Consider the following 19693-nt stretch of genomic DNA (forward strand, 5'->3'; position numbering starts at 1 on the left):
TTTGTACAAATCCTAAGTACACTGTGGCTTAGCTGGTAGCTTTATTTCATATGATCATAGAATGGTTTGGATTGGAAGGGGACCTTGAAGATCGTGTAATTCCAACCCTTTTCCCATGGGCAGGGACACCTTCCACTAGACCAGGATACTCAGAGTCCAATTCAGCCTGGCTTTGAACACCTGCAGGAATGGGGCATCCACAACTTCCCTGGGCAACATGTTTCTGTGCCTCACCAGCATCACAGTACAGATTTTTTTTTTCCCTAATATCTAATCTCTTTCAATTTGAAGCCGTTTCCCTTTGTCCGTGCTCTTGTAAAGACTCTATCCATCTTCCCTGAAAGCTCCCTTTAGGTACTGGAAGGCTGCTCTAATGTCAGCCTGGAGCCTTCTCCCGGCTGAGCAGCTCCAGCTCTCTCAGCTTGTGTTCATGGGAGAGGTGCTCCAGCCTTCTGAGCATCACAGAGCATCCAGCTCCAGTATCAGGCTCAGCTCCTGGGCAGCACTCCCTTTCCCAAGGGTGGTGTTCCCGCTCCCCACGGCGCTGCTCACCCGGCACTCCCGCTCGCCCCGGATCCCCTGGCAGCCGTGCCCGCGGCCGGGGGGCGGTGCCGGCGGCAGGCCCGGCCCAGCCCGGGCCCGGCCCCGCGCCCGTCGCCCCGGTGACGGGGTAGAGCGGCCCGGCCGAGGGAGGCGAAGGGCGGGCAGGGGGCTCGGCGGCACGGGGCTGGCTCCGCCCGCAGCGCCGCGGTGAGTGCGGGGCGGCGGGCACGGCGACGAGCCCCCTGGGCCGGGCTGGGCTGGGCTGGGCTGGTGAGCCCCGTGCCCCGGGGGCTGGGCCTCTCGGGGGTCCTCCCAGCACGGAGGAGGTGCTGGTCGCGCTGCCGCGGGAGCGTTCGGAGCTCCGCTGCTAAAGAGGGGGCTGCTGGCCCCCAGCGCGGTTCGGGCCTTGGGTCGCTAGTGGGGTGAGCTGCCGTGTGTGGGGCTGCGCTGCTGCCAGGCTGGGCTGTGGGAGCGGCAGCGCCGCGTGGGTGTGGAGCCTGCGGGGACAGGGACCCTGCCTGCTTTGGCTTCGTTAGGTAGGGCAGAGCCGGGCCTTGGCGGCCTGAGAGGTCCGAGGCTGGGGAGAGGAGGTGAAGTTTTGTTCAAGAGAACCGGGGTGAAACTCGCAGGCCGGGCAGTGCCGAGGTTCATCGCCTGCGGGAGCGGCAGGAGCGCCGTGCTCCCCTTGGCGCTGTGGGTGCTAAGGAAGGTGCCTGCGCACTCTTGGGAGGCGACTGAGTGGCACCAGGTGGAACTGAAGTGGAAACAAGCATCTGTTGCCATTCTCAAGACAGAGGAGATCTCATTTGTGCGCATAACTATCTCAAAGGCAGGTGGCAAGAGGATGATGCCAGACTCTTTTCAATAGGATGAGGAGCAATGCCATAAACTGAAACACAAGTTCCACCTCAACAAGAGGAAGAACATCTTTACGTTGAGGGTGGCAGAGCGCTGGAACACGCTGCCCAGGGAGGGTGTGGAGTCTCCCTCTCTGGAAACATTCCAGACCCTCCTGGACGTGTTCCTGTGTCACCTGCTCTAGGTCACCCTGCCCTCACAGGGAGGTTGAACTAAATCTCCGGAGGTTCCTTCCAACCATAACGAGTCTGTGTTTTATTGAAACTTACAGTGGTGCAGATGCTGAAAGATGAGCGGTTCGTGTTCCTTCTGGACACATTTCCTTCTCCAAAACTGGAGACTTGAAGTTCCAGCAGCACTGAAACCATTGTTATTGCGTTGTGGGAAGTGGTTTCATGGGGGTAGGAAGAGGTAGCCTTGCTGGCATGGTGGTAATCTCCTGAAAAAGTTGGTGTGAATAATTTTGATTTGAAACCAGAGCTAGTTTGGAACAAAATAGGGGAAAATACTTAGAGGAAACTAAGGAGTTCTTCATTTGATATGCCCCATACTGATAGCCTGATATACACAAGTGGAACAATAGGTTAGATTTTTAAAGGGACTTTTAAAAAAAAGGTAATTTAAGGCAGTCTATTTCAAAGCACCAGTATTTATTGTCAATGTTATTGACTTTTTTCTTGCAGTTGAGAGTCCTGCTTTTAAATAACTGCTGGTCTTTGATTAGAGTAATGGATTTGAGGTTAATCTCAAGAACTAGATCCACCTCTCGTGGGACCTGATTACTGGCAGCTTTAGTAATACACAGTCACTACCAAGAAGGTTCTTGTAGCAAAATTTGTTTGTTGTTTTGTGGTTGGATTTGGTTTTGGGTTTGGTTTTTTTATTTTTTTTTTTTTTTTTTTAACTTTTAAAATCTGTATCAGCATACGTTCTGTGCTTTGTAATACTGCCAGTTTTGACCATTGAGAACAGTAATGTGCCACGCAAACAGTTTTGATTATTTCATCAGTTACTGTAAACAGGTTGGTAACATTTGATTGTGGGTGTTTTGCTTCTCTGCATGGGAGGTCTTATTGGGTTATATATTCTAGTTTCTATTTATTTGAGAGTAGTTTGTTTAGGATGCAAATGTAGAGCTGTTGGTAAAGCCTAGTATTTGTATATGAGAAATGTAGGTGATTTGCTGCTATTGATTACATTTTGAAATGTAATTCAGACATCTAAAATAATATAAAATTGCTGCTAGTGCTTAAAACACCAGCAGTATAGTAAAAGTGATTATTTGTTCCAATTCTCTAGTACTTGTTCAGATTTGCTAAATTTACACAAATTATAGATTCTGTCAAGCTATTGTATTTTGTCCTCTATTTGTCCCTGACTTTAATCTCTCCTTAATCCTGTGTAAAGAGATTATGTGTAGTATGTCATTAGGAGTATCAAACAAGCTGTTGTTTAGACTAGGATTTCTCTTGTCTGTTTGGTAGCTGTTATGACAATTCCACATTTTAGAGCTTTGTATCTCTGAGGAAATAATATCATATGAGCATTAGTATGGAAAAGACCACTCTGAAGGCTTGTTTTAACCAGAAGAGTTAGATTGGGCCCTTGCTTTTTCTCAGGTTGGTACAAAAGACAAAACTGAACTGCAGATTTGAAAAAGAAAATACAGATAGACCACTGAGGAAAAAATTGCACACGTGAGCTGGGTATGGGTGGTGTAAAGTACAAAGTATGTAGAAGTCTGTTGTAGTGAAATGTGAATCTCTGGAGCATTTGTGTTCTAATTATCATGCTCTGTAATAGCAACACATGTCAGTGTGGGGTAGGTGTGATGGTACACAGACATTGTTATCAGGGAACGTGGTTTTTCACACCTTGTTTTGTGCATTTCCATGGCGTGGGTTTGACACTTTCACCTGGTCATTGAAGGAATGTGCTGACTTTTCTGTACTTTACTTGATCAGGTGTTTTCATACCCTAAAAGTTGGAGTATACAGCAGAAAAGGAGTAAGGCTATAAAGTATATTATAGAACAGACAAAATTAATTAGGTCTGTGATGTGTTGTATTACATAGAATTTCTGGAGGGAATAAACACTTCATGAGAAGTTGTTTTGATTGCACGTGCCAGAATATCAGAATTGGACAAAAGGAATAATTGTAAAAGCATGTGATTAATATATACTCCAATGAAAATTACTTGGAAAGCTGATAGGATTTAGGTGCCAGAATTAGAGGATTTAAAGGTCAAAAGTTGAGTTTTATGTCTAGATCTTGTTCTGTTTATTGCAAATACAAGTTTTCCTCATATTGTTTTTGGTCCACTTTGTTAGAGAGCAAAAGGTTGAGCATGAAATGCATGAAAATGCTCTTTTTAATGTAACTCCAGGAGTTCAAGCTAGGGCTATCTGTGGCAGATGTTGCTGAATCCCCTTTAAAAAACCCCCATCCCTTAAACAGTGCACAATGATATTTGTTGAGACAGAGAAACACAAGCACCCCAAAATTGTTACATTTCACTTTGTATTATATACCTGTGTTACACTTATACACAAAATGCATGCACAGTTAATCATTGCTGATGCTTTAGATGTGATGCTGTGTTTTAAAATGGATAAGAGAATATCCTCAAGGTTTTTGTGTTGGTTTTTTTTAACATATACATAGAGCTAACCATTGACAGCTTGCAAGATGTGTATCTTTAGTTTATCTTATCTTGGAAGTTTATCTTAACTTGGAATAAACACAGTTGATCATCTGCTTATTACGAGAGTCAACAAATAGCCTTGTTGTAAAAAGGCATTATTGGTGGTATTAAAGACTAGAGTGCATGCAGGCATTTTGGGGAATAAATGAGAAAAACAATTTGCTGAAATACATGAAAGTCCAATTTAAAACTTGGTCATAATTTGAGATGTCTATGTTACTTTTTGTTAAATCTGTTTTTTAGCTTTGTTTCAGAATACGCTATTAACCAGAAATCTTATTTCACTATAGCTGTGGCTTTAGGAGAGGAGAGATGTAGATGGGTGTGGAAAAAGACTTCTTCATAACTTTCCCTGACAAAATGGATATTGTCTGCTGCAAAGATTATAAATTGAGATGTCCACTAGGCCACTTGTTACTGGCATCTTGACAGGTGATGTGAGAGTCTTTCCTGGTAACAGAAGCAAGAGGGAATAACACTCTGTGTGATGGCTTCTTTGAGGAAGCAGCATTTCAACTAAGAACAGCTTAGAAACATTGGTCTATTGTCCAGGCAGCTGTTTCCTTTACATAGCAGGCTAGTCTGCTTGAGAACTTATATTTCACACTCCTTGAGAGGCCAATTTTATTGTTATTTTCCCAGGCCTGTAAATCTCAAAGCCTGAGTCTTGTTATCAGCTGAATCAGTTTCTTAATCTGTTTGAACAGACCAGACTGTAGCTAATCCTGGCATAAGGATAAGGACTAGAGAGTTGCATGTTAAGTTCTCCATCCCCTATAAAGGTACACTGATGGTATATTCCCATTGATTTGAGTTTTATTTTGTATTTTCAGACAGCAGAGGCAAAAGGCAGAGAATGCTGTTATTCAGTTAACATTCAGTGTTTGTTACAATGAGTAAGTGGTACAATGGGAGGTTGTTAGTTTTTCCTAGTCCTGCATGAATAAGTGGGTGACTCTTGTGAGTTTATGTAAGCATTTGAAATCAGGCAGCTGGCCTTTATCTGAAGTGTTGGTGACAGATAGTATTCTGTGTAATGGAAGCTGGGGTACAGATTCAAACTTGGATTGGTATTCAAATTAATATTTGCATGGATTCAGATATGGTGATTCAACAATGATTCCAAATGACAATTCAGATTTAATCTTCCATACCAATGCATATAAGCTCTATGCTTCTCTCTGCAAACCTTGCAAAACTGAAGAATAAACTTAACTCTTCAGCCATTACTGTGCATAAGAATTATGTGAACTTCAGAGCAATATGTCCATGTACCTTTATAACAAATCAGTGCATGTGGGTGAAGAATGTAGTGGTTATCTTGCTGCTCCACCTCTCTTCCTCTCTAACTTTTAAGCTTAGAAATCCTGTTTGCATTACCAATCCAAAACATACTGTTTAGACCCTAAGTTTGCCATGGCACCCTGTGCAAAATTTGTGTCCTTATGTTTTCCAAAACTTAAACTGTGCCTTTGTTATAGTTCAGGAAGCTGCTGCTGTCTGCAAATTCAGAGTAAGGGCTTCCATCAGAATATACCAGCTTTAAAACCACTTTGCTGGTTCTAGGGAGTTATGACAGTAACCTTGGCTCTCCAGTGTCTGCTTACTCTAACCCTAATTGTACAGTGGGCACCTTCTGTGGTTTGAAAAATTTAAAGGAACTAATTACATACAAGTCTATTTAAAGAGCACATATGGCCCTGGAGGGTGTTATTGTTTGATACAAACAGTAGAGTGTCTGTATCTTCAAATACTGTAAAACTACCTAGTCTTTTTGTTTGTTTGTTTGTTTTAAGGATCTGTGTGAGAATGACCATGTTCTTCTGTCTCCCATTCTTCATAACTGGATCTCAAAGTAGCTATTGTTTGGAAGAGAGCAGTGCATATCCTGCTCAGTTATGAGAAACATTTGCCAACATAAAACAGTCTGGAAGAAGATTTCTCTTAAGAAAATCAAAGCGCACAGAACCCTTTAATAAAGCAGAAGAAATTGAGCAGCATCTCATAAGCTTTTGGCTGTCTGAGTAATAAAAAAAATGAATCGTTACACAATTATGAAACAATTGGGTGATGGCACCTATGGCAGCGTGTTGATGGGGAAGAGCAATGAGTCAGGAGAACTTGTGGCTATCAAAAGGTATGTAACATTTCAGTTCAGTAAAGGTGCTTGTAAGACTTTGGATTTTCACTTTTGACTTTATTGTTGTCTCCCATTTGTATAGATAGAATGAAGTCCCCTTTTAAAAGGGAATTAACATAACAAAATTATTATTTTTTTTTATTAAGACGTTTACCAAGGTGATTGCAAGTCAGATTTCTGGTAACTGACCAACAGAGACACGCATCAGTTTAATCTGCTGATTTATGTTGTCTTGTAAAATTGCATGCTGCTTTTGTTCAATTTGAACACATGCTGCTTTTGTTGAGTTTGAACATGCTTCCTTCTAAAAATGTTGTTAGGCCAGCAGCAAAGGAGAAGTGAAAGTGAATGTGATTAATTAGGGAGTTTATTTATATGAATTGCAGGAATAGTGATCTTAACAGGTAGATTTTAAATTCCATCCCAGACCCCCAAATCTTTTTAAGTTCTGCATTAAGTTTCATGTGTTGCCACAGTGATAAATAACAGTAACAATATGGTCACATAAATTACTACTGTCTCCTTGGCTCTAATAAACTTAGAGTTCTGTATAATCAAGACCATTGTCATACTTGCCTTAAAAGATGATTATGAAACAAGAAAAATTCTGTTCAAAGTGTGGAGAAGTTTCCCTTGTATTCCTAGGGAATTGCAAGCAGGATATAAAGTGTAAGTTGAAGTACCAGAAATTGTATCTTGCTCAGATATGGGTTTACTGCAGTAAGAGAAATGTAATCTAACTGATTGAGTTTTTCTTTAAGAATTTTTGAGAATTTCAAGTTTCATCGTATCTTGCTGGCACTGTTACTCAAGTTAATATTGATCTAAGCTAAAGAAAGAATCTCTAATTGATTATTTTAATTATTTTTAGCAAAAGGAACAACATTTTGTGGGAAATGGTTCATTCTTGTTATTTCAGGATTTGGAATTCTGTTGTGTGATTTTTAAGTTTGGGGCTTGAGAAGGTACAGTTTTGCTTGAAGATACTTTTATTTTAAATGAAAATCTTGGGTTTAAATCTCTTCACTTTAGGTGCTAAAACTTTACCAAAACAGCAATAACATTCACGACTTCATTCCAAGATGTGAGCAACACCAGATGTCCATATTTGTATTTATGCAAGATTTGCAAATCAATGTATTATACTGTTATGTTTAACAATTAGTTTAGAGGCTATGATGTTGCTTGAAAAAAATGAAACCTTTTTTTTTAATTAATATCTTGGAACATATATTTTTTAAATGACCGATCAAGTTAGATGCTTAATTATAACAGAAACCAGTTCAGATATTTTGCAGTTTTCAAAAATTTAACTTTTTTTGTTTTCCTAGGATGTGTAACTTATGCATAAGGACCTGATTTTCCATATTATAGGTGGAGTGTCATTGTTTCTTACTTTATTATTAAAAGCACGATTGAAATTATACAAGGGGGTGTTATGTCTGTTTTACTTTGGAGTAACATGGTCTCTGGCTGTACTCTTCTCAAAGTATGTTTGATGATTAATTACTGTAAACTTTTAGCAAGTCCAAGCTTTGACTTTGTTTTTAATTATATTGCTGATGGGTATGCTAGAATGTTTTAAATTGAGTTCAAAATATAGATAATGCTAGTCTGAGAAAATATCATTTAGGTTTTCTAATTCTAAAAGCATTCTGTACTGTTCACTGAAAACACTTTATCTTGGACTTTATTTCAGAATGAAAAGAAAGTTCTATTCATGGGATGAATGCATGAATTTGAGAGAAGTCAAGGTAAAGTGGTGAACATACCACATTTAAAAATAACTGTCTGGTTAGGCTTGCATGAAGGGTACCTACCATGTCCATGCATAAGGCCAAACTCTGTGAACCCCTTAAATGCTGACAGATTTCACAAAACTGTGGGCTGCTGGCACTCTCAGAGGTCCTGCTGATTTGTGGAATATCCCACTATTGTCAAGCAGTGGCCATGTCTCATAGCCAAACCTCTTATATTTGAGAAAGGAAAAGAAATTGATTTTGTATGTATGTATTTCTGTGGTTTACCATCCTTCTCTTTCATTTTACTTCCAGATTTCTAGCTGTGTATCCATTCCATATATCTTGTGTTTGGGGCATCTGTATAAATCACTGTGAGTTTTGGCTAGTCAAGTGATAGAATAACACTTGAAAACCTGGGTTTAAATTCCAAATCATTTCATGTTTTGGGCATCTGATTTTCTGAATAGACAAAGCTCCCAACTAAAGGGCTTTAGATTTAACTTACTGGAGATTTCACACAAATCAGTATGTCCAAAATGAACATCTGTAAGAGAATCCTTCTTCATTAATGTTTCCTGTCAAAAAGAAGGGGGAAAAAATGCAGTTCAGGAGCACAAGCTCTTTCAGCTTCAGATTTGTCTTTTGTTGTAGGGAATTAGGTTTTTGTGCTAATCTTACTCTGAGGTAATCCCTAGAAATAGGTTTAAAGTACTATTTTAAAGTACTATAAAGTACTACTAAGGTACATTAATATAGTTGTTGCTTTTAGTTTGAAATTTATTCAAACTTCTGAGTTGTTCTTTAGAACAGATTACAAGTAATGAATATGAATATGTTGGGTGGATTCTGTGCTAGAAACCCTCATGTTAAAAATTTAGTCTAGTAAGGAATCAAGGTCACTCTGGGGTTATCTGAAGCTGTATTTTGCTCTGTTGCAGTCTCTGAAGAAGCTAAACCATGCCAATGTAATAAAACTGAAGGAAGTCATACGAGAAAATGACCACCTTTACTTTGTATTTGAATACATGAAGGAAAATCTCTATCAGCTAATGAAGGATAGGTATGTCTTGTTTCACAGAAAAGTAGTGTGCTATTATGCTTTATTTAATGATTCTCATACTACCTTGAAGAACACTTTGGGATTTCTGGTTTTGGCTCTTCTTGCAGCCCCATTGATGAGAATAGGAGTTGCTGCTTATCTGAGGGTAGAATTCTGCATTGTTCTGATACAACACTACACGTTGTAATGCTTTTGGAAATAAGTTTGATCACTTGTTAACAGGAGAGTTTGCACGCCTTTGTGTACAATCATGAGAGAAATTCCAAATAGTTGTGAGGTGTTTTTCTTCAATAGCCTTCATTTTAATTTATGAAGGATTGGGTGAACACTGTTCACTTACTTTTCCACATGGGTTTGACTTAAGGTGGGGCTGGTACATCCATGCATCCTTGTAAGAATGGCCTGTAGATAGGCTAACTCTGATGTTGCAATCTTGGACAAACACTACATAGCAAGGCTTGCAAGGTGGACTTCAGAATAGGACCTGCCTTTTCAATAACATTTTCCTTTGATGAATTGTTTTGCCCTGCAGTGTGGGTTTCCTTCAGACTTTGTCATGCACTTTTTCTCCCAATGTGCCAAGCTCTTGGGCTGACATCTTGAGGTGGCTGCTGGTGACATCAGCACAACCTTGCTCTGCAGCTGAGCAGAATTGCTCTTATCAGGGTTCCCTTAAGGGCATCACTGGGTAATGCACCTACCAGAGCTGCACTGTGCCACCTCTGCCTTGCTACATTGCTGTGCATTTCACATTCACCTGGTCAAGCACACTGCTGGTGAGCCAGCTTCTAGAGAGATACCACCATGAACCTCTCAGCATAGAAGTTCTGCTGCTGCACTTAAAGTGGTGGAGGTTAAGGCCCAGTTGAGTTTTGAAATGAGAGTTGCATCTCTCTTACGTTGACTTGATGCGTCTGTTTTCGTGTGTTCATGATGTGTTAGGCAAAATAAAGAAACGTGTGTTCTGAAGATACATTCTTTTTCTTAATTATGTAAGTTTTTACCCTCTTTCCTCACAGAAACAAGTTTTTCCCTGAGTCAGTCATCAGAAATATGATGTATCAGATATTGCAAGGGCTGGCTTTCGTCCACAAACACGGTAGGTTTCCTACTAGACTTTAACTACTGTGTAGCACCTTTTTAGAAAATAAGATCAAGCACAGAAATAACATGAATAAGGTAACCTAGCAAGGGCTAGTAATCATCTCTCATAAAATCATGGTTACCTGTTTGAAGTGTGGTGCAATTTTAAACTTCGCCTGAAGTTACTTTTTGTTTTCCTATAACTGGATTTTCCTCTTTATCTCGGAAAGCACTGGATGTTGTTCATACACTGTGCAGCAGTTTTTCCTACTTTAGTTAGCAATTGAATAAACAAATTTAAGAATCTTGCATGCTGTGCAACACTAAACACTTCTGCTTCCTTAAAAAGATCTATCTGAGAAGCATTGATACATCAATACTCTTGTGTTGAGATACTGTAACTAATGTGATACTCTACATATAAATAAATACTAAAATAACTTGTTCACTGAGAAATTCAAACAGCATCCTTATCAAATACAACCTGGGTTTAAACATTTTAGTAAGTGGGATGTTTCTAGGAATTACAGGCACAGTCTAAATAAGAGGTGAGGTGTGCTCACAACAGTAAAAAGTTTCACAGAGTTCGCAAAACTCCTAATGCTCATGTTTAATATCTGTCTGCAAACTATTCTGAAATACTGGTATCAAACTCCTTTGCATTTAAAACTGAAGTAATTTACTCTCATGCTCAACTTTTTTGTTTTGTAGTTGTTCTTCACATCAGATTGGTATCCTTAAAATTTTCCTAAATTTCCTAAAACATTAGCTGAAAATAAAATAAGAAACTGTTCCTAGCAAGGTTTGATTTGCTTTCAGTGAACCCTGAAGAGGCCTGTTGGTGAATTAAATGAATAATTAGTTCTGTTCAGTATTATCAAATGCCCAGAAACTGACATTTTCTTTTCCTTCTGATCAGGATCATACACTGTTCTCTGATTTTAGCATCCTTCTTTCCTACCTCATTTCTCTGTGAAATAAATGAGGAAATTAGATTTTAAGAAAAGCTTTCAGTTTTAAGTTACAATATTAGTGGAATACCAGGTATGATAAATTTGAACATTTACATTACACTGTAATAATTCTAACCAATTTCTTACAGTTGTTTTCAATTTCTGCATGCAGTGCTTTATTCTAGCAAGTGGATTTCAAATTAATGTATAACATAACAAATTGTGTTCCAAATAAACACCAGAATTAATTTGCTTGGTGACTTAACCACTGCCCATGTATAGAGGTCCTCAAACCAACAATAAGCACTGAAGAAACTTTACTTATTAATTTACTATTTACTTTATTTTAATACATTTTATATTTTAATAGCTTTATTTACTGTTTGCTAGGTTTAATTGCTAATACTAGCATTTCATGTCTGTATCTCCAAATTTTTCCCACAATAATAAGTAACTAGCTAAAAATCATTCAAGCAATTTTATGCATCAAGTGTGTCAGATGCTCCATTTTCCATTATCCAAAACTGACAAAGCAGTTGTAGTTTTTGCAAAAGATTTCATTGTGACATTGTTTTTTCAGTTGATGTTGCTGCCATCCAATTCATTTTTCTTAGTGTGCTAATGACAGTTTATATTTGTTAATTTAAGAATACTTGGTGTAATAATCACTGGAGGGGAAATGTGTGCATTTGTTGGGGGAGCATTCCAATTATTTTATATTGAATTAAAAAAAAAAAAAAATACTGCAAACCACAATATTATTCCAAAACATCCCAAAGTAAATATTGGATTAGTCCTATTAGAAGTTGCTGCCTAAGAAGTAATTCTGTGACAATTTGTGATTCTTTTCTGTTGTGTCTTCTACAGGATTTTTTCATAGGGATATGAAGCCTGAAAACCTTCTCTGTAGTGGACCAGAACTTGTGAAAATTGCAGATTTTGGGTTGGCTAGAGAACTAAGATCTCAGCCACCTTACACAGATTATGTTTCTACCAGGTGGTAAGTATATAAAGAATTTAATACATTAGCTTAACTAATTACCTTCCTATGACCATTTTGACTTATTTATTATTTCTTTCCATCCTCACAGGTACCGTGCTCCTGAAGTTTTGCTGAGATCTTCTGTCTATAGCTCACCTATTGATATATGGGCAGTTGGCAGCATAATGGCTGAGTTATATACGCTCAGACCTCTTTTCCCAGGCACAAGTGAAGTAGATGAAATCTTCAAAATTTGCCAAGTCCTAGGGACTCCAAAGAGGGTAAGGCTTAAAAAACTTCACACAATTTTATTACAAAAAAAATTTAAATCAAATTATTGCAAAATATTCAGTGTTATCTTTCAGAACATGCACATTGAATTATTGTTTCAATTAGTTTCCTGCAGACTTACTGTTTGCTCAACTGTATTTCTTTTCAGCTTCCATTAAGGCATGTAATGCTAGTCTTTTGTTGTATATTAGCATCTATTGTATATCATTATATAAAGTCTTGCTTTCCTCTGTTGAAAGCCACATAAAATTGTTTAATTTAGTTATTTAAAGCTATTCATAATGGAAAGCAAATCAGAAGTCTCCTAGGATTTAATTTACCAGAGCCAATTTTCTTTCCCTTCCTGAAAGTGTAATTCTTCTGTGCTGGCACACAGAATTTGGAGCTTGTAAAAGTTACCATAAATAAGACAAATCATGCTTTTCTTATTTTTAAAGCTTAGAAGAAACATTTCATCTCAAACACAGATGTCTCATAAATATTATTAGTAATAAGAAGTAATGGAGGAAAAACATGCAGTATTTTAGAGAGGAAATAATTATTTTCACATATTTTCTGGATGAGCTAAATACTATTTAAAATTACAAGGAAGATTTGGGTAGTGCATATAAAAATTATATTCAGTTTAAAAGTTGTTTTAGTACATGTATGGAAGAACATGCAAGAAAAATGAATGAACTGAAAGAAAGACCATATACTATTAAATATTTTTGTAGACTAAAGTAAGAAATGGCAGACGTATATCAGTATTTTATGGGTGCAAATAGAACTTGGTGGAGAAACAATCCACTTAGATCTGAAAAACCTAAGGGTGGAGAGAAAAGCATCAGTTTCATTAGTGTTCTACTTATATAAAATACAGTATAATTCTTACTCAGTAAAGGAGCTGTTATCAGTGGAGAAGTAAGGCATAGAAAACTTAAAACAGAAATAGATTAAGCTTAGCTAGGAACATGCAGAGCTTGAACTGGTGGGAAAACATCCAAAGGAATGTACTGAGAAACAGGTGCAAACTCCTGACAGAGCAAAGAGGAAAAGGTCAGGTGGAGAGTCATAGATGATATGTTGTGGAAGTGAAAATTGAGTCAGGAAGACTCAGTGAAAATTGGTATGATGTGTAAAACAGTGCTTGCCATCACACAGTTGTGCCTCAGGAATAATGTGCAATAGGAGCAGTATTTTAAGATTTGAGTTTTCAAATGCGTGAACTATTTAAGCAGATCACAAATCTAGGATAGTAAGAGGAACATTTTGATTTTTATGAAGAATATCTGAAAGACAGCACCATGCTGGCTTCTGGAATATTTTCAATGTACAGCATAAACAAGCTGTGAAGTGCAGATCAGAGAGAGGTTTTCACTGTGTGCAGTCACAGAGCAGCACTGAGCTGACTGCTGTGTTTTTTCTCTAACCTTACAAGGAGCTAACAGAAGCAAATCATGTTTGGAGTCTGTCATTCCCAGACTAGAAAGCTTATTGCTTGGGAAAGCAGGGAGCATTACCAGCTCAGTATTCCAGAGAAAACTGTAGCCTTCACTAAAGACCTTAGGAGCTAAGGGCCTTTTAAGTCAGCTCTGTAGGATTGGGAAACTGTAATTAATTACTCTGTGCCCCTGTCATCTGCTGGGCAGACTTGAGAAATTTCTATCCTTACAATAATGCTAAGGCATTCTTCAGGGACATTGCTGTGTAAAAGGTGTACTTGAATATTATGATAGGAATTACCACAACAAATAATGCATTTGTTACAAGTACTTACATTCTGGAAAATGTAATTAATTATTTTAATAGTCTGATTTTCTGATAGTTTTACAAATATTATTTTTTCAGACATGCATTTTCATTTATTCCATTATCCTGCAGTAATGAATTACTGGAATTATGCCCAGAAGTGATCTTCATTCCAGTTTTCTTTCTTGTGTTTTAAGTCCATAACACTGTGCCAATGACTTCTGTGAATCTGGACATTTTAAATAGTGACAGGCAACTATTTTGTTTTATGAATTAAGTTGCTTTGTTTATTTTATAAATAAATTGCATCATTCAAGTATTGGCAGTGGTGATGCACTTGTGTGTATTTAATGAAAAAATTGATGACAATGTCAATAGGACAATGTCAATAGGAGAGATTAAATGAATTTTCATTAGTTGAAGGTTGGCAATGGCATTTAAATAATTGCAAATTATTTTTTAAATGTAAATATAAAGGTGTTTTTTTAATTTTTGCTCTTGTACTGTTTTTCACCTTATTCCTATGCTTCACATGCAGCCCTTGGCACTTTGTTGTAAATTGTTGCTTTATCACTATTTCTAGCAGATAGAATGCCACCAAACTCAATAAAGAAGGGCAGTGCAGTGAAGGAGCAAAGTCTTTCTCCATAAATTTAAATGAACAAACTGTTCTCTGGAATAGGAAGTCACTTGAAATCTTGAATTTTCTTTTTAACCAGATGTGATTTACAATTATATTTGAGGGTTTTTCTGTTACCATGGACTGTGCTAACAGAGCTAAAACTGTTGTACATAAAAAGATGAGTAATGGCTATCATGGTACCATAAAACCAAATCAGTCCAGTTTGCCCTGTAGCAGTGCTGTAAGCTTAGTGGAGAGAGGAAGAGCACAAATGTCATACCTTGTCTTCAGTAAAGTTTCTGATGCATATTTTTGCTGCATATAAGGTTTCTCTGTATGATAAGAGCATACCTGTTTGGAAAGTCTTACACAAAGGCTAAGCTTCACTGGCTGTTATTCAAAAGGTGAATTGAATAGAACTTGAGTGGTTCTGCCTCTGATGAAATTTTTAAAATTGTATTGAAGGCTGTCTCGTGGAGTAGATTTTGCTACTTAAGATAGCCAGCTGAGAAGGATTATGTTAGAAAACAAGATTAGAATTTAAGAGGGGTTTTTTTTATGTATAAAATTAGAGATGTAGCTTTAAAGAAGTTTTTTCAGTAGTGCACAGAATGCTGTACTTAGGCAGGAATAATCAGCTACGTCAATAGATGTGGATAACCATCCAGCTAACACATCTGTAGGAGAGGTCATAGGAGCTATTTAGTGTATTGTATGTCTAAAGACAAATACCATACCAGTATATAGAAAAAGGAGTATTGCCCATTAACAAGGGAACTAATCTTTCTGTTTCCCTTGCTATATTGTATCCAGTTTAGAATTTTCCTTTTCAAGAGAGAAAAATCAGAATCTAGAGAGGAAATAAAACTTAAAAAGCCTAGACCCTAGGAATTGTTTGGGTTTCTTTAGCCTGTACAAAGAAAGACTGGAAGGAAGAAAAAGAAATCCACCTCCCAATGTATAAAAAGGCCACTCTAGAGGGAAGAATCAAATAGTCTTTCTTCGTATCTATGGATGATAGGACACTCAACAATGGTCCTCTATTTTTTGTATGAGAAACCTCCATTTTCCTAAGCTTGAGGAGATTACTCTCTGGGGTAGTCTGTATAGACTGGCTGTGGATTGCCAGAAATTGGAAGCTTTTTGAAACTTAACACCTGTCAGGAAGGGACAAGGGCGTGGAGTAAATGATCTCTTGAGGTCTTTGATAATGTATAGTTCTGTATTCCAAGAATGCAGTTATCAAGCAACGAAGGACTTCAATGTTTACTTTTGGAAAGTTAAACACTTGAAAAAAGTTCTCATCTGGTGGTCATGGTTTTTTTAATGTTGCAATACTGTCTAGTTGTAACTTAATCATTGACTGTTGTGATGGTGGGATTGGTGCTATATTGTATAGCTGCATCATGGTTATACAGCTGTGGCATGGTGAATGAAAGGACCTCACCTCTGATATTTCCATAACTAGGGCACATTGAAGTCAGCTGCTGGGCTCATTTCTGTGGCAGATGGGATGTTCAGTACCATTCCTGGTACTGCCTTCAGATAGAATGTGTCCAAGTGTGTATTCATGGTGATGGTTCCACCTTTAGCTACAGCAGACCTTACGAGGACTGCCATTGGAGACTGATGCTGCATTCACTGGTGTTGTAATGATTGTCATGGAAAACAAGAATGCTTGTTTTCACCTGTATAGGAAGGAGCCATGCAGACCAAGCATGACTCAAGCCTTAAATTGTATCTAAATACATCTTTGTTATTTTTTTCTGATTTTTTTTCTTTCCTTTGAAACAGAGTGACTGGGCAGAAGGATACCATCTTGCTTCTGCCATGAATTTCCGTTTCCCACAATGTGTCCCTATAAGCCTAAAAACGCTCATCCCAAATGCAAGCAATGAAGCAATACAGCTTATGAGCGATATGCTGAACTGGAATCCAAAGAAGAGACCTACAGCAAGTCAGGTCTGAGCACATGAATGATTAAGTATAAGACTGAATTTTCTTGCATTGTTAAAAAAATTGTAGATACAGAGACCAATTGATTGTCATAATAGTGATGACCACAAATGTCTCTTCATTTTAAACACTTTGGTGGGAATGAGACTAAAGTGGTGAGAAGACAAAGTTCTAAACCTGGCTCAGCAGACATCAGAAACTCTTCAGTTATTTTTGCAATGTTGTCTTCTGTATTGGTGTATCTTAAAATTCTCTCTTTATAGGACAGAGAAATAGCTTAGGTGCAAGTGTTACAGTCAGTCACTTCTGCCACTTTTGTTTTCATCCCCATCTGTACAAAGGGAGGTTCCAAAAACTTTGAAAACTGCTTTTTGTGAGGTTGCAGATGGAATGCAGTATGGAAGAGCAAAGGATTATTTTTACTTGGAATGTAAATTGTACTAAGTGATGAAGAAAGAACTTTGTGAAGAACATGCCAATAGGTCACAAAGGTCACAATTTTTTCCAAGTTAATTTTCAAAAAGCATATTTCAAGGACCAAGGATGGTTACGTTCTGTGGATTTTTTTCTCCTTTGTATTATTCATACCTAATGTAATCCTATTTAGGACATATGAAAGAGGAATACAATTGGGAAAGAAAGAACATATTGCAAGTTACCCTAGGTGGATGTAGTGTAAGTGATTCAGAAGCAGTTAAGCAGATGGTACCAAATAAAGCAACCATTCCTCTCCGCTTTATAAAGCATGTCTATTGTACAGTGATGGAGATATTTCTGTAGACTAGTACTATGTACCTCTACACAAAATGCTGTATGGTGCTTTAAAAGCAAATAACCAGCTTTTACCCAGGTGAGTTATTGAGGAAGCAGCTGCAGCAGTTGTGTAATCCACAGTCAAAAGAAGAGTTTAATGCATACACATGGCAGTGTGGTTCAAAGGCAGTGATTCTTGAGTGCAGCTGAGGCAAAACATGTATTTGAGCACTCACAAAGAGCAGGATCCTGCCCAGAAGGATTAACAGAGTGGGTTGTTTTGATATAGGAGGAGGTGTGTTCCTAAGGTATGTTCATGCTCTGCATGTAGCAGAGGACATGGAAAGGTCAGAGGAAAGGATCAAAAATGCCTTAAGACAGATGCTGTATTTTCTTAATAAACACCATGAAAGCACAACAGTATGTACACAGTGAATGTGTTTTAAAGATAAATAAAAACTGGTGATAAGAAAAATAAGGGAGAAACCTTGCTCATTAACATTCTCTAATTGTAGAACCCATGGCAATCATCTTGCTTCTGTGTTTTTTGTTGTTGTTGGTTTTGTTTTGTTTTGAACTGAAAACCTCAGGCTATTTACTGAGTTGCTAAAACACAGTCAGCAGTGGAGATGTAATAAAGCATGTGGTAAAGGTTGTGGGGACTACCTCTTTTAAAATGGAAATTTGTTACTGCAGAAATATAGAATGGTGTTAAATGTATAACGTACCTCAAAACACAGAATCCACCTAGCGATAAAGACGGGAACAAAAGGATATGACTGCTGTCCTATGTACAAGTGGATCAGTCTTACCAAAGTTATGTGATAAAAGTTTGAAATACAGAACTGCCAGTTCTCAATACACACTTTATATATGATGCAATTACACATCCATCTTCCATCTGTTCTGTAAAGCTTGCTCAAATGTTTCAGAAACCTGCTTGGATCCTTTATGAGGTTACCATAGTCAACTTTTTAAAGTGAAATTAATGTATTATATTTTCTTCTGCAGGCTTTGAAATACCCTTACTTTCAAGTTGGCCAAATTTTAGGACCTCCTCCACAGTATCTGGAGAAGCAGACTTCTGTTAAAGCAGTTCAGCCAACAGAGCCAAAGCCATCATTACCTAAACTGGAAGCTAAGCCAGAACCTCTCTCTTCACCTGATTTACCTGACAAAACACAGCCGCACCACTTGCCAAAGGTTTACCACCAGCCTCTCCAGCAAATTCAGTTGCCTCAGAATACAGCTAACCAACAAGTACCAAAGCAGCAGCAGCCACAGGCACAACCACTTTTTCCAAATATCAATAAAAACTCACCACCTGTAAGTTGTCTTCAATAACTGCATAGATGGTTTTACTAAAAGTTCTCGGTATGTTCAGCCAGGTGATCCCTTGAAAATTGTCATATGTTTTATTAGAGGAGATACAGAATGGTAACTAGGGACTAATTGAGGATATAACTGTCTGCTTATTAAAATTTTATAGCAAGTCAGAAGAATAGATTGCTTGTAACAACAGTGTTCATTATATAGCCCTCAGTGACATGCTTATGCAGTAATGGAGTTGGAATAGCTATCACTTTTTGACCTTGGAGAAACAATTCACAACTATACTGTCAGTACACAATAGAGAAGTGGAAAGGGAGAACTTCATTTGCCTCATGCAGGAAAATACCAAAAAAGGTTCATCCAATTCCTAACCTTGTAAGAATTTAGCAATTACGATTTTTAGGAAGATGAATAATAAACTTGGGTTTGTAACTTCATTTTGCTTTCAACTTGTACTCACTGAACTGCAATATAAAGTATGTTAAAAAATAATAGGTATTCAGAGAATATTGGAAAACAAATGGTAAATAGAAGGACATTTTTTAAACTTAGTAATTTCATTGGAACAGAATGTTAAAGAAAAGTATCTTTTAAAGATCAGTTTCTTTTACTTGCTGCATTTACTTTGGGGGCACAGCAGTGTTCTATTTCTTTACAGCTCACCTACTACTGTTCAGAACATGAGTTCAGCAAGATGCCAGAAATAGTGTTTGAGCTGGGTTTGCAAACAGAATGCTCACTACTTCAGGTAGACTTGAGCAATTCAAGGATGACGGTCCAAAAGAACTAACTCCAAATTACATGCTGGCATTGTTGTTAGGTTTTGTGCTTAAAGTCATAATGCAACTATGACCAAAATAGGTAGAACACACTGGGAAAAATTCCCTCAAAGTCTGTAAGCAGTAGTCGGGAGTTATACTAGATACAAAACATAACATTTT

The 19693-nt window shown here is 37.9% G+C and overlaps 1 protein-coding gene across 5 annotated transcripts in view; it reads left to right on the forward strand.

Moving 5' to 3' along the window:
- The first annotated feature begins 663 nt into the window (after positions 1-663).
- Positions 664-19693, forward strand: part of MAK (male germ cell associated kinase) — a 29616-nt gene continuing 10586 nt past the window's right edge. For 2 of the 5 annotated variants that reach the window (XM_033063191.2, XM_033063217.2), the window contains exons 1-9: positions 664-750; positions 5904-6244; positions 7947-8001; positions 8928-9049; positions 10069-10148; positions 11953-12085; positions 12177-12348; positions 16506-16673; positions 18432-18746. In XM_033063191.2, coding sequence (XP_032919082.1) covers positions 6144-6244; positions 7947-8001; positions 8928-9049; positions 10069-10148; positions 11953-12085; positions 12177-12348; positions 16506-16673; positions 18432-18746 — 1146 coding nt within the window. In that variant the 5' untranslated portion in view covers positions 664-750; positions 5904-6143. Of the gene's footprint in view, positions 751-883; positions 1080-5903; positions 6245-7946; positions 8002-8927; positions 9050-10068; positions 10149-11051; positions 11177-11952; positions 12086-12176; positions 12349-16505; positions 16674-18431; positions 18747-19693 lie in introns of those variants that run through there. The other 3 variants (XM_033063208.2, XM_033063199.2, XM_033063225.2) reach the window with 3 other exon arrangements.

This window comes from Catharus ustulatus, chromosome 1, assembly GCF_009819885.2.
Source record: "Catharus ustulatus isolate bCatUst1 chromosome 1, bCatUst1.pri.v2, whole genome shotgun sequence".
NCBI lineage: Eukaryota > Metazoa > Chordata > Aves > Passeriformes > Turdidae > Catharus > Catharus ustulatus.